The sequence below is a fragment of the Syngnathus typhle genome, linkage group LG8 (assembly GCF_033458585.1).
Source record: "Syngnathus typhle isolate RoL2023-S1 ecotype Sweden linkage group LG8, RoL_Styp_1.0, whole genome shotgun sequence".
NCBI lineage: Eukaryota > Metazoa > Chordata > Actinopteri > Syngnathiformes > Syngnathidae > Syngnathus > Syngnathus typhle.
The window spans coordinates 12,086,937-12,112,003 of NC_083745.1; the positions used below are offsets into that span (position 1 = coordinate 12,086,937).

At 44.8% G+C, this 25,067-nt stretch overlaps 2 protein-coding genes and 1 long non-coding RNA gene across 10 annotated transcripts; 2 read left to right on the forward strand and 1 right to left on the reverse strand.

Annotated features, from left to right (window-relative positions):
- LOC133158419 (cytochrome c) lies at nt 1-2,324 on the forward strand. 2 transcript variants are annotated; one of them, XM_061285643.1, is made up of 3 exons: nt 1-159; nt 1,220-1,394; nt 1,654-2,324. In XM_061285643.1, exons 2-3 carry the CDS (start codon nt 1,226-1,228, stop codon nt 1,797-1,799), a joined length of 315 nt encoding a protein of 104 aa, XP_061141627.1. In that variant the 5' UTR covers nt 1-159; nt 1,220-1,225; the 3' UTR covers nt 1,800-2,324. The 2 variants fall into 2 exon arrangements, with proteins under 2 accessions (XP_061141627.1, XP_061141628.1); XM_061285644.1 differs by lacking the exon at nt 1-159 and adding an exon at nt 400-500.
- A 3,075-nt stretch (nt 2,325-5,399) lies between these two features.
- On the reverse strand, nt 5,400-24,478 carry LOC133158055 (uncharacterized). Of its 2 annotated transcripts, XR_009715123.1 has the most exons (4): nt 24,340-24,478; nt 17,628-17,672; nt 9,112-9,161; nt 5,400-6,486 (listed from the first exon to the last, which is right to left on the reverse strand). It is a non-coding gene; the product is annotated as an uncharacterized LOC133158055 (long non-coding RNA). The 2 variants fall into 2 exon arrangements; XR_009715124.1 differs by lacking the exons at nt 5,400-6,486; nt 9,112-9,161 and adding an exon at nt 14,397-16,719.
- LOC133158053 (synuclein-like) lies at nt 16,559-24,870 on the forward strand. 6 transcript variants are annotated; one of them, XM_061284878.1, is made up of 6 exons: nt 16,559-16,693; nt 18,268-18,309; nt 18,418-18,545; nt 18,682-18,708; nt 24,226-24,279; nt 24,387-24,870. In XM_061284878.1, the coding sequence occupies exons 1-5, from the start codon at nt 16,573-16,575 to the stop codon at nt 24,277-24,279; spliced, it is 372 nt and encodes a 123-aa protein (XP_061140862.1). In that variant the 5' UTR covers nt 16,559-16,572; the 3' UTR covers nt 24,387-24,870. The 6 variants fall into 6 exon arrangements, with proteins under 6 accessions (XP_061140862.1, XP_061140864.1, XP_061140863.1 ...); XM_061284880.1 differs by having other exon boundaries at nt 24,393-24,870; XM_061284879.1 differs by having other exon boundaries at nt 24,396-24,870.
- The last annotated feature ends 197 nt before the right edge of the window (nt 24,871-25,067 follow it).

Below are 25,067 nucleotides of genomic sequence, written 5' to 3' on the forward strand. Positions count from 1 at the left end.
TTTGACGACGCGAGACGAAACCGCCATCACATGACTACATGACGTCATAAGCCGGCATTCGTAACTGACCTTCTGTGCGACCGCCACAACGTGTCTCTCTCTCGTAGCGAAGAGGAACCACATAGAAGACAGTTCCATTCAACGAATTCTAAACTACTGGCAAGTACAACACAACACATTTGAATTTGATGTGCTGAAGCTATGTTAACAATTATATTTAAAACCGCGGGGAGTGAACGCAAACTGCCCCAATGACGTTGGGGCACATTTTAATATTTTAGTTGTTCTTTTCAGTGGGTTTATGTTATCTTGTGCTTCTGTAAACACACTTAGAGTTTTTATTCGGGTGGACAAATTTTAAGTGTGGTGAGTGAGTTGTGTGGATTGTGTCCTAACTCCTTCAAGCATCCTGAGAGCTGGTTGGAGGTGACATGAGGTCACCGTGAACCTGATCTTGTGGTATCATCCACGTTTTGGACGAAAACGAAAAACACTACAAGGTATTGGAATACAATGTGAAGTCTTGGACTGAAAGGATTTGAAATCTTCGGCCTGCCATGTTAATGGTCGTCCTTGAGAGCCAACCGCCCTGCTAGTCGGCCAGCCTTTTTGGTTTTCGTCGCTATTTTTTTTTTGCGAGGTAGAACTCACCCCCAATAGTGGTTCACGGATTAAAAATGACGTCAAAAGTATTCATTTTGCCTCATTTAGTAAAACACACTGGCAACCACCGGGAGGCTAATGCTGAGTAGCATAGCAGCTAACGCCGGTCGAGGAGGGGGGCTAAAGCTAAGCTAACGCATTTGACACTTTTGGGTCTCCAACAACCTCGAGCTGGAAGTCTCATTTTGACGAGTCGGGTGATAACGTAACTCGTAGATTGGGTACATGTAATAAGAGCATGCTTAGAGGTGGTTGCACTGGTTTTACCTTCGACGTCCTTCATCCAGCACTGCAGAGGACAGACGAGGAAGGAAGGATAGCATGTCATTGATCAAACCCACTCATTCATATGCTCTTCATCCTCAGTTTACCACCTTGAGGACAATCAAGGTTTGCTTCCTTTTGCCTTGTATGAACTCCCTAGGAAGCCCTGGGGGTTGGGGGGTGTCACTCTATGATTGCCAGATTGGACAAATATGCAATACTGAAAGGATCTCAAAACCTTCATGCAGCAGGATGTGGTGAATGTCATCTTGTCCGTTCCGTCTCATTCCAGGCGACTATGGGCGACGTGGCCAAAGGCAAGAACACGTTTGTGAAGAAGTGTGCGCAGTGCCACACTGTTGAGGAGGGGGGCAAGCACAAGGTTGGGCCCAACCTGTGGGGTCTCTTTGGCCGCAAGACGGGCCAGGCGCCGGGGTTCTCGTACACAGACGCCAACAAGAGCAAAGGTAGGTCTTTCTGTGCTGAATTGACAACTTTTAATGCATAGGTCTACTGTCAACTATTAAGAAATGAATAAAACGTTTGACTAAAATCAATTACACAATCTTCCTTACCTTTTGGTTGGATTGGATGTGGCTTCTTACAGCTGTAAAAAGTGACACCACTTCCCGTGTGTCGCTGTCTTCAAAGACGTTAGGGAGGCTGGCTATTTGTGTTGAAAATGGCCAATTTGTTGACAAGATACCCAATTTCAATTTGTGTCAGGAATCGTGTGGGGCGAGGACACCTTGATGGTGTACCTGGAGAACCCCAAGAAATACATCCCGGGCACCAAGATGATCTTCGCCGGCATCAAGAAGAAGGGCGAGCGCCAGGACCTTATTGCTTACCTCAAATCGGCGACATCATGAAGGGTGTTTCTGTTTTATCCTATGCTCTTGATTCACATGCATCAAAAAAAAAAAATCATCATATGTTGAGTCATTTGTACAGATGCTAATGAGAAGGGAGAGACGCTTGTGTGATTTCTCGTTGGCACTCGTACATGTGGCCAACGCCTTATGTGGAAATATACATTTCAAAAGATTGAAATCATTTGGCCATTACCATCATTGCTTTCAAGTCAACACTTGGTTTTAGATTTCTAAAAATCTCCCGTTAGCGTCTAAAATGCAGCCCCTCTTCTTTGCCAAGGTCGCAAATTATTCAAAGTTAGAAGCGCGGAAACACAGAATTAAAAAAAAAAAAAGTGCGCACGCAGAAGGAAAGATGCTGGTTATTTACCTGGTTTCACAGGCCCGAAAGAGTCTTTTAACTTATTTTACTGCCACTTTAGTGACTGTCTGTATGTCAAATGTTGACCAGGGGCTGTATGTACATTTATGATTATGTGCTCAAGGATTATCTATTAAACAAAAAACGTCCATTGATCAAAACTTGCCTCGTGTCTCTTTTTAGTTAGGCGAGACTGTTGATTGATGAAGCCAGTATCATTTGTATTTCTTCTTCACGGTGTCCCTGCCGATATGCACTGCTAACTAACATGTCTGTGAACATGGGAAGTACCCCGAAAGTGACTTTTTCTGCTATATTTAGCAAATATAACCAGTCTGCAAAAAACTCCAGTGGTGTCCATTTACATGTTGCATGGCAAGGAAGTTAGTGAGGTAAAGTTTGTGATTCTAAGTTGCAGACAAATTTGCCAAAGTTGCTATTATAGAATGTTTACAGTCATTGATGATCATGTTAATGCTGAAAAAACGCTTGAGAAGCCCTTGGCGGCGAGGCATTTGCAAATGTATCCACTCATTTTTTCGGGGGTTCCACCGTTATTCGCACAAATGCTTATTTGCATTGTTTCACCTAACCCACTTGTTTATTTACCTGAGCTAATCCTGATTTATTTTTCTTTTGGGGGAAAAAATATCTCATTTAGAATTTTCGCCATTTGCAGTTGGGCTCATGTATGTACATTAGAAAATGTTGATTTCAATCAGTGCTTCTCAATTCTTTTCTGTTGTACACGGATGTCCACAAGAGGGAGATGTTGCCATTTTGCTGCTCGTCCAACTGCCCCTGACTGATCCATCCATCCATTTTCTGTACCGCTTAGTCCCCACGGGGGTCGCGGGCTTGCTGGAGCCTATCCCAGCCGTCATCGGGCAGTAGGCGGGGGACACCCTGAACCGGTTGCCAGCCAATCGCAGGGCACACAGAGACAAACAACCATTTGCACTCGCACTCACACCTAGGGACAATTTGGAGTGTTCAATCGGCCTACCAAGCATGTTTTTGGGATGAGGGAGGAAACCGGAGTGCCCGGAGAAAACCCACGCGGGCCCGGGGAGAACATGCAAACTCCACACAGGGAGGGCCGGAGGTGGAATCGAACCCGCACCCTCCTAATTGCGAGGCGGACGTGCTACCCAAGTGCGCCACCGAGCCGCCCCCCTGACTGATATTTAATGCAAATATTTAAGTGTGGCTTAGCATTAAATTTTCACGGACATTTAAGGTAGGTTCATAGACATTTATGCCTGAGGTTCCATTCCAGAATAAATGTAACTTACATATTTTAATTTGTTTCCATTTCTCTCATATTCGAAACAAAGCCTGGCATTTAAACAGGGGTGTGTAGACTTTTTATAGGCACCGTTGACATGGGCTTTTTGTTCTTTTTCACGCTCTTGGTCTTAATCTGCCCTTTGTGTGCCCTGCTTGATGGGAATCAAAGACCAAACAAGCTATGTAATTTCCTTTTACCACTTTAGTGGCCCAAGTGAGTCTGTCGCCACGATGACCAGTTTGTGCATGCAAACGTTCCAATGGTCAGACAAGTCCTTTTTTTCTTTTCACATCTTTTGACTTGTGAGGGCCAAGTTCAATTTCTGCTTCTTTTAGTTTGAATTATTGTGTTGTTTATCAACTTTGACCAGATCTGTTTTGTAATTTCTTAATTTATGTGTATTTTAGAATTCAAATAATATATTCAGTCGTTTTGAAGGGTTTCTTTTGCATTTTTATTTTTCTTGAAATTAATTTACATCATGGCAATTTGACCAAATTTCTTTTTAAAATGAATTTTTGTTTTTATAAAAAACAATACGTCACTGTTCGATGTCATGTTTTTCTTTCTTTCAAAAACATTTTTGAATTTCATTTGAAAGTGTAATTAAAACGTACCGAATGGCCAACTGGAACGCAGCTTCGGCGGTTGCTGAGGCAAAAACCCGTGCGTGGGAGGAGTTTGGCGAAGCCATGGAGAATGACTTCCGGACGGCTTCGAGGAAATTCTGGTCCACCATCCGGCGTTTCAGGAGGGGGAAGCAGTGCAACGTCAACACTGTTTACAGTGGAGATGGCGTGCTGCTGACCTTGACTCGAACTCGAGACGTCGTGTGTCGGTGGGGAGAATACTTCGAAGACCTCCTCAATTCCACCGACACGCCTTCCATTGTGGAAGCAGGGCCTGGGGACTCTGAGGCGGACTCTCCAATCTCTGGGGTTGAAGTCACTGAGGTAGTTAAAAAACTCCTCGTGGCAAGGCCCCGTGGGTGGATGAGATCCGCCCGGATTTCTTAAGGGCTCTGGATGTTGTGGGGCTGTCATGGCTGACACGTCTCTACAACATCGCGTGGACATCGGGGACAGTGCCTCTGGATTGGCAGACTGGGGTGGTGGTTTCCCTCTTTTAGAAGGGGGACCGGAGGGTGTGTTCCAATTACAGGGGAATTACACTCCTCAGCCTCCCTGGTAAGGTCTATTCAGGGGTGCTGGAGAGGAGGGTCCGTCGGGAGGTCGAACCTCGGATTCAGGAGGAACAGTGTAGCTTTCGTCCTGGCCGTGGAACAGTGGACCAGCTATTCACCCTCAGCAGGATCCTCGAGGGTGCATGGGAGTTCGCCCAACTAGTCCACATGTGTTTTGTGGACTTGGAGAAGGCGTTCGACCGTGTCCCTCGGGAGGTTCTGTGGGGGTGCTTCGGGAGTACGGGGTACCGAGCCAACTGATAAGGGCGGTTCGGTCCCTGTATCACCGATGCCAGAGTTTGGTCCACATTTCCGGCAGTAAGTCGGATTCGTTCCCAGTGAGGGTTGGACTCCGCCAAGGCTGCCCTTTGTCACCGATTCTGTTCATAATTTTTATGGACAGAATTTCTAGGCGCAGCCGAGGCGTTGAGGGTGTCCGGTTTGGGGACCTCAGCAGCGCGTCTCTGCTTTTTGTAGACGACGTTGTGCTGTTGGCTTCTTCAGGCTGTGATCTCCAGCTCTCACTGGAGCGGTTCGCAGCCGAGTGTGAAGCGGTCGGGATGAGGGTCAGCACCTCCAAATCCGAGTCCATGGTCCTCGATCGGAAAAGGGTGGAATGCGAGTGAGGGGAGGATGGAGCGCGAGATCGACAGGCGGATCGGTGCAGCGTCGGCAGTAATGCGGACTCTGTACCGGTCCGTCGTGGTAAATAGATAGCTGAGCCAAAAGGCAAAGCTCTCAATTTACCGGTCGATTTACGCTCCTACCCTCACCTATGGTCACGAGCTATGGGTCGTGATAGAAAGAACGAGATCCCGGATACAAGCGACCGAAATGAGTTTTCTCCGCAGGATGTCCGGGCTCTCCCTTACAGATAGGGTGAGAAGTTCGGTCATCCGGGAGAGACTCGGAGTAGAGTTGCTACTCCTCCACGTTGAGAGGAGCCAGATGAGGTGGCTCGGGCATCTCATCAGGATGTCTCCTGGACGCCTCCCTGGGGAGGTGTTCCGGGCATGTCCCACCGGTAGGAGACCCCGGGGACGACCCAGGACGCGCTGGAGAGACGATGTCTCTCAGCTGGCCTGGGAACGCCTTGGGATCCCCCGGGATGAGCTAGATTAAGTGGCTGGGGAGAGGGAAGTCTGGGAGTCCCTCCTGAAGCTGCTGCCCTCGCGACCCGACCCCGGATAAGCGGAAGAAGATGGATGGATGGATGAGTGTAATTAAAACGTTTTTTGACAGATTATTTTTTTTTCAGAAAACATAGTTACATCATACATTGTTTTTGACTGGACTGTATTGTTGGATTTGGTCCATAATTTAGGGAGCGCGCTATCTGCGCCTCACGGCAAAAGCCATTGCCAATCACCTGTTATCCAATTTACTCACTGCGTGCTCGTTTGATTTCTTCAGATTCATGAAAATGCTAAAACACTGAAGCAGAAATTAGATTAGATTTACACAGGTTGGTTGAGTTCAATCACAATTCTTGTTAAGAAAGCTCTGTTTTCAGGAAAGTACAATACAGCGCTGGGCCTTTCAAGAGCAGGAAGTCTCCATTCAGAAAAGGCAACGTTAAAGGTTCTTTGGTCAGCTTATATTCAGTTGCACAGGCCGGTGTGGGGCGAGTTTGATGGGTAATTGTTAGGGTTTGCAGAATATCTTCATTGTATGATTATGTGAGCACTACCCTAACAGTGATGAGTCGTTGGGGTGGGGCGAGTTCGCAGTAGAGTTTGATTCATTGGGAGTGGGTGCCATACCGTCTTTCGGCCTTGCCGATCATCTTTGGCCGAGTCCTTGGCTGTCTCCCTCTGGCACCTGCTGGTTTTATCTTCAAGTGACCTTCCTGTAAACATTCTGCTCCATTCTTACACTGTCGCACCTCATCCATTCGTCATTCTTTCAATTTTGTCATTTTGGACGGCATTATGTGAGCTTTTGGCTGTGACATCATCAATTTATTAATGTTCCCTGACTATGCAAAGTTTGTACTCACCACTTACCATGTTTTTGTTTGTTTGTTCTTTTGATACTCCATGTACTTGCTTACATCATCATATTCTTAGTTTAATCATGCTTCCCACCGTATCTTTTCTTTGTTAGGCAAAATATTTCCCTTTGTGCAGAGCGTTCAGTAGTAATCGAAAAGCTGGCGTCTCGCATTAGGCGACATATGAAGTTTAGTCAAGACACAAGATATAATCAAGTACTGAACGGTCAAGACGACTCTGGTCAAGACGAGTCTGGCTGTGTTCATGATTTAGAAAAAAACCATCAGGCATGCATTACACAGTTCCTTAAGGGTCATTAAGCTATTTAGGCAATATATCAAAAAACATTTGTTATTTCACGGAATACATATTGAATCGTGAAGTTGTAGCAACCTCTGTTATTATCTTATATCAAAGAATGTCTAGTTATGTCTTCTTTATTGGTTGACTACGTGAATATACTTGTCTGCTTATATACCGTTTTTTCCCCATGTATAGAGCGCCCCCATGTACCGTTTTTTTCCGTGTATAGTGCACAAAATTTAACTAATTTATTGTCCTAAAATCTGGGGTGCGCATTATACATGGGTACAAAAAAAAAAAAAAAAAATTTTTTTTTAAATTTTTTTATTTTTTTTTAAGTCCCAAGGATCGTCACACACGCAGGGAGGCAATGGGTCCCATTTTTATAGTCTTTGGTATGGTCTTAACTAGGCTGGATGTAATTTTTTTTGTTGGCGTTGATTTCTCCGACTGCCCGTAAACGCACCACCGCGCTTCGTGCGCGCACGGGACAGCAAACGAGCAGGTGATCGAGCAAGCGTCTGATACGAGAGCATTGCGGTCGCATGGAGCGTGTTTGAAGTGAACAGCAGAGAAGAAAGGCAAAGTGTTGTGAAATAAAATGCACAGAACGGATGCGCAAGACACGTCAGCTATATAAAGAGCGAGAGTTGTTTTCTTCCTATTAGTTTCAATTCACAGTTTAATTAGCAGTTTCAATCAGCAAATAACAAAATGCGTATTACAGGTAATATTTTATTTCACAACACTTTGCCTTGTTCCTTTGGTCTCTGCTGTTCATCCTAAAACACAAAGGCGCTCTTTAAGCAATGCGACAGTGAGCGCCCGGCGCGCTGCGGTTGCGCGACCGCACCAAATTAAGCTCCCTGCGCAGTGCGCACTGAGGTCCACTTAAATTTTAGAAAGTACATCAGGACTTTAAAAATATCTTCTAAATTTCAGCGACGGCTCTGTCACAATAATCGACCAGCCCGGTGCAGTTGGGCGGTCGGCGGCGCGCTACGGTTGAGCGTTCTCTCGCACGCTCTCTCTCTCGCTCTCTCTCGCACACACGCAAACCGGATATCATACGGAGGCCGCCATTACAGATGCGCAGAACGGATGAGCAAGACACGTCAGCTATATAAAGAGCGAGAGTTCAGTTCTCTACCTAAATCCGTATTACAGGTAATATTTTATTTCACAACACTTTGCCTTGTTCCTTTCTTCTCTGCTGTTCACTTCAAACACGCTCCATGCGCACGGAGCGCGGTGGTGCGTTTACGGGCAGTCGGAGAAATCAACGCCAACAAAAAAAATTACATCCAGCCTAGTTAAGACCATACCAAAGACTATAAAAATGGGACCCATTGCCTCCCTGCGTGTGTGACGATCATTGGGACTTAAAAAAAAAAAAAAAAAAAAAAAAAAAATTAATTTCTTTTTTTTTTTAAAAATTCATTAAAATTGGGTGCGTATTATACATGGGTACAAGCTTTTTTCCAGCATCAGCATGCCATTTTTAGGGGTGTGTACTATACATGGGGGCGCACTATACACGGAAAAAAACGGTATAATGCGCACCCTAAAAATGGCATGTTGATGCTGGAAAAAGCCTGTACCCATGTATAATACGCACCCAAATTTTGACTCCTACTTGAGTCCGTGAACGTAAAATTATTTCAGAAAAAAGATCATCTTTGGGAACAACCGGATGTTATTCTGCCGGTCAGTATCACTGCGCATGCGTTAGCATACTCAATAGCGAAGAAATGTTTCGGATTTGTGTAGGGTACATTGTGACAGCAAACGGGCAGGTGGTCGAGCAAGCGTCTGATACGAGAGCATTGTGTTCGTATGGAGCGTGTTTGAAGTGAACAGCAGAGAAGAAAGCGCATCTGTAATGGCGGCCTCCGTATGATATCCGGATTTAAAAAAATAAAATTAAAAAAATTGCGCATTATACATGGAAAAAAACGGTACTTTATCCAAAGAGATGTGAGCGTATCTGTTATTGTGGCTAGGCGGGTTTTTTTGTTTTTTGACCCTATTCCTTCAGTATTTGACATTTTTCTCAGTTTTATTTTCCCTTTATATGATTATTCCCTTAAAAACTATGGTTTCCCTCAACATTTCTTGTAAGAAATTTTACTTTTATTTAAATTGAGATGAAATCCAAAGTATTTTTATCTACTCACCATGTGAATATGAAGTCCTCATGTTTGCAGGGTTTGATGTTGAGTGAACTCTAAACAACAACAACAACAACAATTGTTAGCGTAAGCAGAGTCAAAAAGAGTTCAGGGGTGTTCTGCTGCTGCTTAAAACAAAAATGTTCCAAAGATGTGTGACGCCAATTAGCAGGCAGGAGTTGCATTCCTCGTAAAGATGACTGAGAGCAACATGTGATCCAGTACTTCTTGTCCCAGTGGATGAAAACGTGTAAAATTTGTCAGTGGGTTGATGTTGGAAGGGCCACTGAACATTGTGACACCTTTCATAAAATGCTAATTGTGGCGGCAAGTCAGGAGACAATTCATTGGGTACATCTACCATCAAGGAAAGGGGGGAGGGGGAATGGCAGGCAGGCAAACAGGTGGCACACAGGTACAAATCCAAATTGTTTGTAATCCAACTAAGGTTTCAACATAAAGGGTTCCAAGAAGTATAGTAGAGTTTGTTTTCTAAATTCCAAGTCTTAAGTTCCAAAACTTACAAGCTTGGAGCAGACTAGAAGTAGCTTGTAATGACCTTTTAGCGGTAAAAAACAATGTCACTACTATCTTCCCTCTTTGTTTAACTGAGACTGACTACTAAGTGGGAGCAGCCTATTTCCCTGATCAGGTGACTGATCAGGAGACCAAAGGCTTTGTCAAATAAAAGTCCATGGGCCAAGGCTAGCGAATCTTAAACAAAAATAAGAATTTAAGCTAAGGAAACTAAATTGGCTCCAACAGTAGTCATTTCACGCTAGCCATCTCCAAATGTATTCGATTTGCAAAATGTGTGCCCCCGAGACACTATTTGAGGCCTTTGAAAAGCTACATCATCACAAACTTGCACTAAGCTAACATCTTCAGTGCTTTGTAAAGTGCAGCACTCATCGTCATGGTAACTTCAGGCATAATGATGATGATGCAGGGGAAAGAGGGGAAGGCAGAAGCCAAAAAAGAGCAGCCAATCAGACAATAGCAAACTTTGCTGAGTCACACAGGAGACTTCCCTCTCCTCCATCGTCAGATGGACAGAACACAAGCTTGCCGGCCATCTTTGTAGTTCTCCTTAGGACAGGCTGCTTTTGTTTATCAGTGTGTTTCTCTTGGATGTTGTCTCCTGGACTCATGCTGAAACTACTTTCACTCTCAATCTTCTCTTAACTCTATCATGATTATTATGGAATCAATACTCACCTGGCAGCCATTTTAATGGTTCACCACACAAACGTCGCCTGGATGATTTGAACTGTTAAATAACGTCAGTGAGTTTTAGTTGTTCTCAACAATTTGCCCGAGTAGCTTTAACTGTCAATTTGTACGTTTTAGACTACTGATGTAAGACTCTCTTGGTAGCCATTTTTGTAGTTTTCTCTACTCTGCCCCACAAATGAGCTTGTTTTAGTACAGGTCTACAGTTAGCACAAAATGCTGCTGCAAGGCTGCTCTCACGGACAAGAAAATCTGATCACATTACCCCAATACAGTAATCCCTCGTTTATCGCGGATAATCGGTTCCAAAAACCACCTGCGATATGTGAAATCCGCGAAGTACGGTCATCAACAAGAAGTACAGTTTTTTTCCATGTATAATGCGCAAAATTTAACTAATTTATTGTCTTAAAATCCGGGGTGCCCATTATACATGGGTACAATTTTTATTTATTTATTTATTTTTTTTAAAGAAAATCATGGTACAACAATTTTTGAAGAAAAACTTGTCACGGATGGAGTTTGGAAAGGAGCAGGGCGACCAAGTGCAGCTTGGACTAGGGTTCATTGGAGGAACTCAAAACACAGACTTGGTAAACTAACATAACTCTCTAACAAAACCAACAACAACTGACCGACAAAGACGTGGAACAAAGACAGGATGACATTACCAAAGACAGGAACAGAAACCTGTGTTATTGTCAAATATTGTTTGTTTTTTAATCTCCATCGCGGACTGGACGTCATACGGAGGCAGTATCACTGCGCATGCGCACTATGGATCCGATGCGAATAGTCCTCTTCTCTTCTTGACTGACAATGAATGTGATAGTTTAATACAATCAGCAAATAACAAAATGCGTATTACAGGTAATTTTATATTTCACAACACTTTGCCTTGTTCCTTTCGTCTCTGCTGTTCACTTCAAACACGCTCCATACGAACGCAATGCTCTCGTATCAGACGCTTGCTCGATCACCTGCTCGTATGCTGTCACAATGTACCCTACACAAATCCGAAACATTTGTTGCGGCTCCGAGTCACGACGAGGGGCAAGTTTTGGTTTCCAAGGGTGTTTTTATTCCTCTTCAACTTCTCTCCCATACAGAGCCGCCTTTTTCACATGTCCGCACGTCACTTTCCTCTCTTCATTTTAACTGATCGCGGTGGTGCCTTTACGGGCAGTCGGAGAAATCAACGCCAACAAAAAAAATACATCCAGCCTAGTTAAGACCATACCAAAGACTATAAAAATGGGACCCATTGCCTCCCTGCTTGGCACTCAGCATTAAGGGTTGGAATTGGGGGGTTAGATCACCAAATGATTCCCGAGCGCGGCGCCGCTGCTGCTCACTGCTCCCCTCTCCCCCAGGGGATGGATCAAAATCACACGGGGATGGGTCAAATGCAGAGGACAAATTTCACCACACCCAGATGCGTGTGTGACGATCATTGGGAAAAAAACAACAACAAAACAAACATTTGGTGCGTATTATACATGGGTACAGGCTTTTTTCCAGCATTGACATGCCATTTTTAGGGTGCGTATTATACATGGGGGCGCATTATACATGGAAAAAAACGGTACTGGGCAGGCTAACGAGTTAGCGGAAAGTTGCTAATTCGCGATCGTGCTAACACGCAAAAACAAACTTCTAAAGCAGGGGTCACCAAACTACGGCCCACGGGACCGTTTGATCCGGCCCGCCAACCCTGAACAAATTGTATTATTAAACTATTTTTTTTGGTCATTTTGCCTGCAATGACTGCGTTTCCCCAGTAGATGGGGAAGCGCTCGCCTGCGCATTTACTACCGGAAGCCGTGTCAGAAAGCTCGGTGCACACTCACAAGTGCGTGCGTGTACGGACATGGCGCACTCGCGCTCTATTTGTATCAGTCCCGAATTTAGAGCGTGGGCTGTGACGACAGCATTCTTGTAATTCGCGCGCTGAGCTTTCAGATGCAGTTTCAGCCACATGAACGTCAACATCTACCCGTCACAGATCGAGGTAAACGGACCAACACCTCGGATCTCGCCTAAGAATTGCCACAACAAATTTTACTCCAGACTATGACGCACTATCAAACTTTAACAAAAAAGACAGCGGTGTCTACAAGCCTACTGGAACCTACAAAAGGATTATAAGGAAGGAACACAAGAACTTTAAGAGACTGCTCATATGTGTCAGAGAGGTTCTGCTCTGACAACTGAGCTGAACTTTTATCTGTTAAGATTGTGCATGGCACAACAGAAAGTTAATGTTCCATGGTTTTTTTTCTATGAAGAACCCAGAGATAGTTATTTAGTTATTTTTTTAGTTGTTTTTTCTGTGAAGAACTCAGAGAGGGTTATTTAGTTATTATTTATTTCATTAATAGTGTTATTATTTGTTTCCTGACTTTTTTTCTGTAAAGAACCTGGAAAGGGTTATTAAATAACCGTTATTTGGTTATGTGTGGCTTTCTGGAAAACAATCAATTTTTTAAGCTCCCCTACGATCGTCACACTTTTTCTGTTACAAACTGACACCGGCCCCCCATCAGAGAAGGGAAAGGTTATGTGGCCCTCACAGGAAAAAGTTTGGGGACCCCTGTTCTAAAGGAATGTGAACGAACATTTGGAGCAATACTACATTGTCCTAAAGGTTAGACACGTTTCCTCAACTTAGAAGTTTTATTTTGACTTTTAAATTGTTTTTTAATTTGGAAAAAAATCTGCGATGTAGTGAAGCCACAATAAACAAAACACGAAGTAGCGAGGGATCACTGTATTAGCCAACTTACATTGGGTCCCGGTCCATTTAAGATGTGACTTCAAGGTTCTTCTATTAACCTATAAATCATTGCATGGCTTAGCGCCCTCATATCTCGTCGACCTAGTTGTTCCTTACGTTCCGTCTCGTAGCCTCCGCTCGCAAAACGCTAGTCTTTTAGTGACCCCGAGGGCCAAAAAAATGTCTGCAGGGTAGAGAGCATTTTCTATTTGGGCTCCAGAGCTTTGGAATGCCCTACCAATGGATATTAGAACTGCTACCTCAGTAGAAACATTTAAGATGTTTAAAGACACATTTCTATGATATGGCCTTTAATTAACCTATAGTGGCCGATTCGGCTGGAGTTTGTGTTTTCACTCCCCCCCCGGGGAGGTGGTTAGGTGACACCCAAGCTGACAGCGCCTGTCTGGATTCTCATGGGCCAATCCAGATGAGGGAACTGCAGCGGATTACCCCCCTCGGAGACAGTGCCAGGACAATAGAGGGCACCTCCTGCAGCTTTTCGCTTTGAATTGGACATCCACTTTTTCTTTGATTTTTTATATTATGTATTTTATGTGCCCTTTCTGCATCCATTGCAGCCTGGTGATCCTGAAAGGGGGATCCTCCCATCTGTGGTCCCTTCTCAAAATTTCTCATTTTTCCCCTAGTAAGGGTTGTTTGAGTTTTTCCTTGCCCTCTTGGGAACTTAAGATCAGGGGACGCTTTGAGAATAATTGTCAATTTGTTTGGTATATGTGAAGCCCTTTGAGACTGCTTGTGTTTTAGGGCTATATAAATAAACTTAACTTAAACCTGACTCCTATCAACCACATACACCCAAAAGATTGCTTTGAATTGACTAATTTGCAAGTTGTCTCTGTACATCGTCTAGTTTTTACTTAACTAGCTGCACCATATCATGTGATCGATTACAAGATATACCGTAAATTCCGGACTATTAGCCGCACCGGACTATAAGCCGTACCAGCTAAAATTGGGGGATATTTTAGTTTTTTTCTTATATAAGCCGCACCGGACTATAAGCCGCACGTGCACACACGTTTTTTACAAAGAAAGACCGTTCACAGAAAGCCTTTTTAAAGTTTTAATAACATACTTTGACATGTCTTTCTAAACATTGCCTGTGACGCAGCAGTAGTACCGCAGCAACACGGAAGTGTGCACGCGAGTTATTAACAAAGAAAGACTGGACCCAGAAAGCTTTTTTAAAGTTTTAATAACATACCTTAACATTTCTTTCCAACGCGAGTTATTAACAAAGAAAGACTGGACACAGAAAGCTTTTTTAAAGTTTTAATAACATACCTTAACATTTCTTTCCAAACACTGCCCGTGCCGCGGCAGTAATACCGCAGCAACACGGAAGTAACACAAGACTAATAGGGCTGGATTAAAAAAAACATACCCGGTAAAAGTCACTGAGACGCGGCAGTAACACAGCAGCAACACGGTAGTACAGCACCAACAGGGCTCGTTAAAAAACATACCAGTAAATGTAAAAAAAGAGCTTCATCGTCTTCATCTTCCTCCTGTGCAATGGTGAAACCAGCCTTCCTCCTCAGCGTCCGATTGGAATAGCGTTAGATATCCTTCGCCTCACACTTTATCAGTCTCTCTTTCGTCGTCGCTTTTATTCATTTCTTCGAGTGTGATGAGGGTCTGTTCATGGTAATTTTATTCATGCACGAAGCGCTAAATTACATTAAACTAGCGAGCGACACGTTTCGCTCCAGAGTCGACGGGACCACGAAATAAAGGAAAGGGTTACGCAACCGTCTTGACAAACTAGCACGTCTTCTTCGGCGCATTATCTCTTCTTCGTCTGTCTCGCTCTTGCTTCCTGCTAGAGCGCCCCGGAGGCCGTAAAAATCCATATATACGCCGCGCCACCATTTAAGCTCTATTTCCCTATTTGACAGCCAAATCGATTGCTTTTAACTTAAAAGCTGCATCAAATGCATTTCTTCGTGTGTTTTCCATGAGGGTGTGTGCGTGATGCGCGAAATGTTCAAAACACAAACTAGCACGTCTTTTTCGGCGCATTATTTCTTATTATTATTTCTTCTTCGTCTGTCTCGCTGACAAAGAAGAAATTGTAGTGGGTTTACATAATTCACCCGGAACCTAAGTTCACGCTACATAGTTCCGGTGGGACAGTTTACACGTGTGGGAATTTCCTGTTTAGTTTAGTGTGTGTGTTAGGATCTCAAAGGGAAAAGAGTCTGGCCGTTGTTGAATGAGAATAATTATAAATGTCAACTGCCGTTGGCACCGTCGTTTGTCACTCCGCCTCCGACTCAAGTCCTTGCACACCACAAAATAATAATAATAAGAAGAATAAGAAGCAAGAGCGACTTGCTTCCTACGAGAGCGCCCTCTGGAGGCCGTAAAAATCCATAAATACCCCGCGCCGCCATTTAAGCCCCGGGGTTCAAAGTAACCTTCTGAATAAAATGCATTAAAAGTTCACGTTCATTACAACTTGTTTTTGATGAGCAAAATGTCAGAAGAATTTAATTTAAATGCTGATTGATTGGGTTTTAATACAATGCAGATGGTCCAAACAGCGCCACTGCTTTGTGTAATCTCTGGTATATATAGTAGTGTTTCAAAATAGTATTTTTGTTGTTGTTTTTTTCTTCAAGATACCGCAGTGTATAAAAGTGAAATTTATTTTTTATTTTTTTGGCCATTTTTCACATGTCCTGAGTGTTGTTAGTCACCTAAATGTAAAATTCCTTGTTTGGCACGCTCAAACATGGCGAATAAAAAACTCTTAAATCTTGAATCACGAAAAAATCCTTATATAAGCCGCACCTGACTATAAGCCGCAAGGTTCAAAATTTTGGAAAAAAGTCGCGGCTTATAGTCCGGAATTTACGGTAATTCTTCACTTCATGATTTATTGCGATTAAACTCCTGATAATGTTAAAAGTTGTAAACTTCACTTATTGGAAAGCCCTCTCAGTATGATGCAGTGCAGTGCGGTGTGCTGCCACCTCAAGATTTGTGACCAGTTTATGATCTTTTTTTTCTTAAGAGAAAAAAAAAAAGTCAAGCGAGGATCCTGCAGTTAAATCTCAGCCAATAGAAGGCCTCCTTTGCCCTGGAGGGCGTTGTTGCATCCTCTACCAGTGGCAACATTTTCAATGCTTTGTGAACAGAGTTCTTGTTGGAAATGAACATTGATACTAATTGCTGGTGAAAGACGAGCAGAAATTACATCCATGAATAAAAAGCTTCCTTTCTCTTTCCACGTTTTCCTTTTGGTCTTCCTCCTTCCTCTGCGCCACTAACTCTCTGTCCTCTCCCTCCCATGTTGGCATCGCCCCGGTCCCCCTCCCTTCCCCTGTTCCCCTCTCCCTCCCTCTCCATTAGCAAGAAGAGCAGACCGGACGAGGACGGGACAGTCGAGGCGGCAAGAGGAGGAGAAGCAGCAGCAGCAGCGAAGCATCATGGACGTTCTGAAGAAGGGATTCTCTATCGCCAAGGACGGCGTGGTGGCAGCCGCAGAGAAGACCAAAGCCGGCGTGGAGGAGGCCGCCGCCAAGACCAAGGAGGGGGTCATGTATGTCGGTGAGTTACCAATAGCCAAATGTCATCTTATTATGACAGCAAGTGAGTGCAAGGAAAAAAAAAAAAAAGAAAATATTTCACTTGATGTGATTACTTGCTTCCCCAAGTAGAGTGAATTATTAGGAAGTCAGGGCGGCGGTCTGGGTGTGGCCGGACTGAGCCGTCTGGTTGTTGCGATGTACAAATAAATATTCAACAGAAGACCAAATTGGGATGCCACTCCAAGCTAGAGGAAAACCACAGGACATCGCTCCCCACTGTAATGATTTGTGCTGCCGTAATTTTGTGGATTTTGAACTTGGCTTAAACACAAAACAAAAAAAACCATCTGTTTATTTCCGAAAATTTCAAGTTGAAATTCATTATAATTGAAATTCCTTAGAATTCGGTTTCTGCTTTTTTTCTAATTATTCATTTCTTAATGGACTAGATCTCGAGGATGCAATTAATTGTTGCATATATTTCAAATCACCAGATAAATTTGGCTTAATGTCCATTAGCTTAATGCTAACACATAATGGTGAACACAATATGGGATAATGTATGGCATTCATGCGGCGGTGACGCAACGCATCAAGCAACATGAATTAGAACACAAGCAGTGGAGGTAATGAGGCATACATTCTTTATCCTCTCACTGATGGCCAAGCATGACTTGGACACCTGGAGCCACACAATCACTATTTGATTCATAATTGTGACGCACAAGGTCTTTAAGGCTATCTATACTTTTGTTCTACACAATTATGTTATCACCATACTACATTATTTTATAAAGTCCAATATAACAATGAGCTCCATATCATTATTAAATAAAATGTGTCAGCTGGAATGGATTACCAGGAAGGTAAAACACAAAACTGACAATAATACAACATTCGACAACTGCAGCAGAAATTGACATTTATAAGCAACCGTAATGTCAAAGCCTCACCTGCAGTCTTTCATCTTTCTCGCAAAGTCTTGCTTTTCTCTTCATCTGAAAAGAACAAAGAGCCTATAAAAGGATCACTTAAATACTACAGCGCCATCAAAAGGACATCAGGGGGAGCACAATGTACCATGTGACGAGTTGGAATGAGAGAACAATGATTCTGTGGTGACAAACATCAGAGAGCAGACATACACGCACTTGCACACGCAACACACACAGAGCAGCCGTTTGTTCCTTCATCCTGGTTTAAAAGCTTGTGGTGTCACGCAAGAATGACTGTCACGAATAGAATTCATGACCTACAGCAGGGGTGGGCCAGTGGTGGCCCACGGGCTGCCCACGTCCGCTCGCAGTGGCATTTGATTAATTTGGCAAAAGTTGGACTGACAGTGCTCAAGAAGGCCCCCCAACCCCAAGAATGTCAAAATCCGTCAGGAGGAGCATATTGGCCCTGCATTAGCTCTACAAAACATTGTAATTGAGGTCAAAACAAAAAATGAAACGTACACCACACTGCCTACTGGTTTTAGACTCGAGATGCTATTGGCCATGAAAACGGCTACCCGAAGCCAAGACTCGTGGTTCATAAAGTCGGCGGAAATTTTACACATGCATTGTGCCCTCAATGTGGTATTTCCAGGAAACAAGACGATGGAGGGGGTGGTGACCGGCGTCAATACAGGTACGACTCACTTGTTCAATCCCTCCTCTGATCAGTAGTCATCGGCAGCAGAACATGGATTGTTTTTTTGCCCTGAAACTGGTTGCTGACCAAAAACTGTCCTCCCAGTGTCTCAGAAGACAACCGAGCAGGCCAACATTGTGGCTGACGCCGCTGTTGCCGGGGCCAACGACGTTGCCCAGGCCACCGTGGACAGTGTGGAAAATGCCGCCTTATCCACTGGATTTGTCACTGTGGTGAGCGCCGACGTCTTCTGACAGTGCTGGCACTCTTTTCAGACGCCAGGAAGAGTTGTCACTACACTTTGCATTTTTGCCGCAATAATAACGAGTAGTCTTTGTCTCTGTTTGTGTCCGGACTGGACGGAAAAAGGAGGAGGCGGTACCGGCGACCGACGAGGTGCCTGATTGATGAATGACTGACAAATTGCATGGCATGACGCTCATGCACCTCGCAAATTCTTACACTGCAGGCTTTTATTGGCATTGATCGTCGTCGTTGCAATTAATGATTTGATATGAAAAAAAAAAAACCACTACTTTAGGCACGGAATTTCAAGTATTCTCACCCAAAAAGTAAGTAGGGTATCATTTGTAATTTAGCAATAAGCTGCCAAGTCTTTCATTTATGAGTACATCGGAACATGGCTGCTAATAACAGCGTACGGTGAAGTTTATTACAGTAAATTAATATATTTTTAAAAAACTAAATGACTATGAGTGTAATGCTTAAACCTTATCAAATGTGCTAAACTCCATCTGAAGTTTGACATGCCAATGATACCCTCTTATTTTAACCTTTGCCTTTTGGCATGAATATGTATGAACTTTAACTTTTGACCATTCTTGCAGCTTGTGGCGATGTCAATCTGCTTCTAACCATAACTCATCTACTTTCTCCTCCAATTAACTCCAATTCTCCCCCTGTGTCATGTTCACTTTCACAAAAGCTTGAATATTATTTCAAATATGGTTCTGCTGCAGCAACATTATTCCAACTTGATATCAAAACCACCTCACTCACCAGGCCAGGCCTGCCAAACAAAACAAAACACATTCATACTGCGTTGTAGAATGTGAGGATGATGACCGCATGTGGATAAAAGTACCGTATTTTCCGGCCTATAAGGCGCACCGGACTATAAGGCGCACCTTCAATGAATGGCCCATTTTAAAACTTTATCCTTATATAAGGCGCACCGGACTATAAGGCGCACCATTAATGCATCATGTCAGATTTTTAATCCAAATCAAATCATTCTCCATTTTATCTTTTTTATTTCAACTTCAGACGCAAACAAATTACTTTATAATCATAAAATAATGATCCATAGTCTTTTTGAGTCATGATTCATAGTCTTCAGCGGGCCAATGCTTTAGGCCAGTTTAAATTTAGGAATTTGGTCCATATATAAGGCGCACCGGGCTATAAGGCGCACTGTTGGTTTTTGAGAAAATTTTAGGTTTTTAGGTGCGCCTTATAGGGCGGAAAATACGGTAATACCTGTACCTCAGATGCATATACCGTACCACCCAATTAATTGATGAGATGAGTGGTAGAATATTCTATCCATCCACACGTCCGTCCATCCATCCAGCCACCCAACCAGTTATCCGGGGTTGGGGCGCGGGAACAGCGGCTTTAGGAGGGACGCCCAGACTTCCTTCTCCCCAGCCACTTCGTCCAGCTCATCCCGGGTGATCCCAAGGCCAGGTCAGCCGAGAGACATAGTCTCTCCAGCGCATACTGGGTTGTCCCTGAGGTCTCTTGCCAGTGGGACATACCCAGAACACCTCCTGGGGGAGGAGTCCAGGAGGCATGAAATGTCCGAGCCACCTTATCTGGCTCTTTTCATGGATAAGGAGCAGCAGCAGTTTGACTCAGAGTCCTTCGCGGATGACCGATCATCACATCGGTGATACAGGGCCCAAACTGCCCTTATCAGTTGGTTCAGCACCCCGTACTCCCGAAGCACCCTCCACAGAACTTCCCGAGGGACATGGTCGAACGCCTTCTCCAAGTCCACAAAACACATGTGGACTGGTTGGGTGAACTCCCATGCACCCTCGAGGATCCTGCCGAGGGTGTAGAGCTGATTCCTGTGGCCAGGACGAAAGCCACACTGCTCTTCCTGAATCCGAGGTTCGACTTCCCGACGGACCCTCCTCTCCAGCACCCCTGAATAGACATTACTAGGGAGGCTGAGGAGTGTGATTCCCCTGTAATTGGAACACACCCTCCGGTCCCCCTTCTTAAAGAGGGGAACCACCTCCCCAGTCTGCCAATCCAGAGGCACTGTCCCCGATGTCCACGCAATGTTGTGTCAGCCATGACAGGCCCACAACATCCAGAGCCTTTAAGAACTCCGGGAGGATCTCATCCACCCCCGGGGCCTTGCCACAGAGGAGTTTTTCAACTACCTCAGTGACTTCGACCCCAGAGATTGGAGAGTCCGCCGCAGAGTCTCCAGGCCCTGCTTCCACAATGGAAGGCGTGTAGGTGGAATTGAGGAGGTCTTCGAAGTATTCTCCCCACCGACTCACGACGTCCCGATTCGAGGTCAGCAGCACCCCATCTCCACTGTAAACAGTGTTGACGGTGCACTGCTCCCCCCTCCTGAGATGCCGGATGGTGGACCAGAATTTCCTCGAAGCCGTCAGGAAGTCATTTTCCATGGCCTCGCCGAACTCCTCCTACGCCCGGGTTTTTGCCTCAGCAACCGCCAAAGCCGCGTTCCGCTTGGCCATCCGGTACCTTTTAATTACACTTTCAAATGAAATTCAAAAATGTTTTTGAAAGAAAGAAAAACATGACATCGAATAGTGATGTATTGTTTTTTGTAAAAACAAAAAGCTGCCTCCAGAGTCCCGCAGGCCAAAATGGACCGATAGGACTCCTTCTTCAGTTTGACGGCATCCCTTACCGCCGGTGTCCACCAGCGGGTTTGGGGATTGCCGCCACGACAGGCACCAACGACCTTACGGCCAAAGCTCTGGTCGGCTGCCTCAACAATGGAGGCGCGGAACATGGTCCAATCGGACTCAAAGTCCCCCGCCTCCCCCGGGACGTGGGAAAAGCTCAGCCGGAGGTGGGAGTTGAAGCTCTTCCTGACAGAGGATTCTGCCAGACGTTCCCAGCAGACCCTCACAGAGTGTTTGGGTCTGCCAGGTCGGACCGGCATCTTCCCCCACCATCGGACCCAACCCACCACCAGGTGGTGATCAGTTGACAGCTCCACTCCTCTCTTCACCCAAGTGTCCAAAACATGCGACCGCAAATCTGATGACACGACTACAAAGTCGATCATCGAACTGCTCCCTATGGTGTCCCGGTTCCAGGTGCACACATGGACACCCTTATGTTTGAACATGGTGTTCATTATGGACAATTCATGTCGAGCACAGAAGTCCAGTAATATAACCGCTCGGGTTTTGATGATCCTCCCAGTCATGCCCTTGCAGGTCTCACTGTCATTGCCCACGTGAGCATTGAAGTCATCCAGCAGAACGATTGAGCCCCAAGAAGGAGCACTCTCCAGCACTTCTTCCAAGGACTCCAAAAACGGTGGGTACTCTGAGCTGCCGTTTGGTGCATACCACAAACAACAATCAGGACCCGTCCCCCCACCTGAAGGAGGAGGGAGGCTACTCTCTTGTTCACTGGGGTGAACCCCAATGTGTAGGAGCCTAGCTGTGGGGCAATAAGTAAGCCCACACTTGCTCGGCGCCCCTCACCGTGGGCAACTCCAGAGTGGACGAGAGTCCAGCCCAGGGGTGGGCAAGCTTTTTGACTTGCGGGCCGAATTGGGTTCTAAATTTTGACCGGGGGGCCGAACCAGGGGCAGATGGATGTTGTGTTTGTGTGAAGTAATATAAACGACGTGTAAAGGTCATTGCATAAAAGGTTTTGGCCTTTAGTAGGTATTAACAGCATTAAAAAAACATTTCACCCAAAAAACTGCTATCAGTGATTCTCATTAAATACGACACTGTTATTATGAATAACAGTTTTCATCACTTCAGCGCCTGCAGGTCAGATTTATGAAAGATGTTTTTATGAGGTGAAACTGATAGAAATGGAGTGCGGAGTGCAGCGTGTCCGTACTACTGAGTACGTACACGCACTTGTGAGTGTGCACCGAGCTTTCTGACACGGCTTACAGTAGTAAATGCGTGGGCGGGCGGTTCCCCATCTACTGGGGAAACGCAGTCATCGCAGGAAAAATGACCACCAAAAAAAAAAAAGTTTAATAATAGAGTTTATTAAGGGTTGGTGGGACAGATTAAACGGCCCCGTGGGCCGGAAGTGGCCCGTGGGCTGGAGTTTGCCCATGTCTGGTCCAGCCCCTCTCGAGAGGACTTGTACCAGAACCCAAGTTATGCGTGGAGGCAAGTCCAACTACGTCTAGTCGAAACCTTTTTGCCTCATACACCAGCTTCATGTCCCTAGAGCCAACCTCTGTAGCCGAGGATCGGTCCGACAAGGTCCCATTTGGCGGCCGCCCAGCTCAGTCTGCATCCGACCCCTTTGGCCTTTCCCACAGGTAGTGAGCCGGTGGGAAGGGGGACCCACTATTTGGGCTTTCCCCGCCCGGGACGCATAGGTGAAGGCCCAGCCACCAGACGTTCACCTTTGAGCCCCACCTCCAGGCCTGGCTCCAGAGGGGGAGCCCTGGTGACCTGTATCCGGGCAAGGGAGAACTGAGTCCATTTTTGTCAATCATCATAAGGCAGTGCTTCTCAATTATTTTCTGTTACGCCCCCCCCCCTAGCAAGAAGAAAACTGTTCGCGCCCCCCCTCCCCACCGTGACTATCCTAACTTGTCTTGTAAGTCGTAAAATGTCGCACTGTCGCAAACGTCACAGAAGTAACAATGAGAGCGCCACTGCCCCCTGCTGTGAAGATGCGCAATTACACTTTATTCTAGTACTGCCAAAAAAAAAAGCCTGTTCCCCAGGGTCACACGCGCCCCCCCAGGTATAGCACCGCGCCCCCCAAGGGGCCCCACTATTTGAGAAGCACTGTCATAAGGGATCCATGAGAAGAATACTTGATTCTGGAAATATTTACTAGTTGTAGCCACATTTGTTATTATTCAGTTTTTTTGTTTTGTTGGAATTTGGGGTGTGACCTTTGAAAATTTGTTCAGCAACACCCTCTAATTTTTTTTGTGCAAAATTCTGCCCCAAGAACCAGTTTGATCTGCCACAAGAAATTCCGTGGGTCCACCCATTTATCATACACCAACAAAAAAACAATAAACCAATTCTTTACAGCACAGGTGTCAAACTCAAGGCCTGAGGGCCAGATACGGCCCGCCACATCATTTTATGTGGCCCGCGAAGACAAATTGTGCATCAAATTCGCGTGTCATTACTAGAATTGCAAATTGTCTTCACTTTTAATATCTTTTTTTTTTTTTTTTTTACCAGTTTTTATTCATCTGATTTGAAAACGAGTTATTTGTCAGTTTGTTTTGTAGCTTTTACTCTATATAATATGAGGTCCTCATACATTTGGGTTGACAGTCTTAATGGCCCGCCGAAAGAAGCTATGACTACAATGCGGCCCGCGAAAAAAATGACTTTGACGTCTCTGCTTTACAGTCTCACTTCATTTGAGACAAACCTATGCTGGGAATTTTATCCCATTTCTACCAGATTTCAACCAGGTACAGTATGTATTACACAGATGTTACATTTTTAGTTTTCAACATGAATGACTGGAGGTAAAACAAACAGCTCTTAATAACGGCAAGACTAGCAACTTAATAGTTATGTCATCACCACAGTGCTGAAACAAAGAGTGCTTTGTTTTGGGAAGAAAAGTTATAGATTACAGTGCAGTGAATCGTGGGCAGAACAAGATGGCAGCAGTCATGTGACCTGTGTGATGTGTTTTTTTTTTCTCGTGCAGACTGAGAATGCAAAAACAGAAGATGGAGAACAGACCCAACAAGGAGCTCAGTAGGTGAGTAAACAATTGTCGTATTTCCTATTTCATTAGCGTCAGAGCCAATGTCATTCTTACCTGTCACAATTGCAGTTTTACAAAAGGCTGTCTGTGAACTCTTTTAGTGTCAGCAGTCACTTCCTTGTTCCAGTCCAATAAGGAGAAACAAGACAAATTCCCGCCATTCCCCTCCTGTTGTCTTGGCTCCACTTCTGCGTTACGCCCTCTCTCCACACAGCTTTCAGCTGATTGGTCGGTGTGTAGAATGACGTCAGTCGGGCGCAACTGTGCTGCCTCAAGCGTCCAATCACAGGGCTGGATGTCAGAAACATATCCGAACGCCTTTTGCCATGCATGTCGCTTTGCCAAGAAAGAACACGTACGCATGCGCGCGCGCGCACACACGCACGCACACGCACACAATCACACGCAATCACACACAATCACACACACACACGCACACGCATACACACACACACACGCACACACACACACACACACACACACACACACACACACACACACACTTAACTGCAGTCGGTGTCCCTGAGCTTCAGTGCTACTTTCTTTTATAAAATATTGCAAATGAAATAAAGAACCTTTAACGTCTGTCCGAATATGTCAATTGTTGTCCGAATATGTCAATTGTTTCAGTCTGGTGGTGTTTCAAATCTATCAAATGAGACTACTCAAAAACGTTTGTGACGTTGGGGCGACATTTTAGGATGAAGCTAAACTGCACTATAAGCTTAACAAGTGAATTTATTTTGGCACACTGGACACTGGTATGGTACAGAAAAAAAAGA

What these genes read in the sequence shown, in the direction of transcription:
- LOC133158053 (XM_061284878.1), top strand. Translation starts at nt 16,573, where the DNA reads ATGGACGTTCTGAAGAAGGGATTCTCTATCGCCAAGGACGGCGTGGTG. An exon ending in GGTGACCGGCGTCAATACAG is followed by an intron (nt 18,310 to 18,417) that starts GTACGACTCACT and finishes CTGTCCTCCCAG; the next exon opens with TGTCTCAGAAGACAACCGAG. An exon ending in CGGTACCGGCGACCGACGAG is followed by an intron (nt 18,709 to 24,225) that starts GTGCCTGATTGA and finishes TTTCTCGTGCAG; the next exon opens with ACTGAGAATGCAAAAACAGA.
- LOC133158419 (XM_061285643.1), top strand. Translation starts at nt 1,226, where the DNA reads ATGGGCGACGTGGCCAAAGGCAAGAACACGTTTGTGAAGAAGTGTGCG. An exon ending in AGACGCCAACAAGAGCAAAG is followed by an intron (nt 1,395 to 1,653) that starts GTAGGTCTTTCT and finishes AATTTGTGTCAG; the next exon opens with GAATCGTGTGGGGCGAGGAC.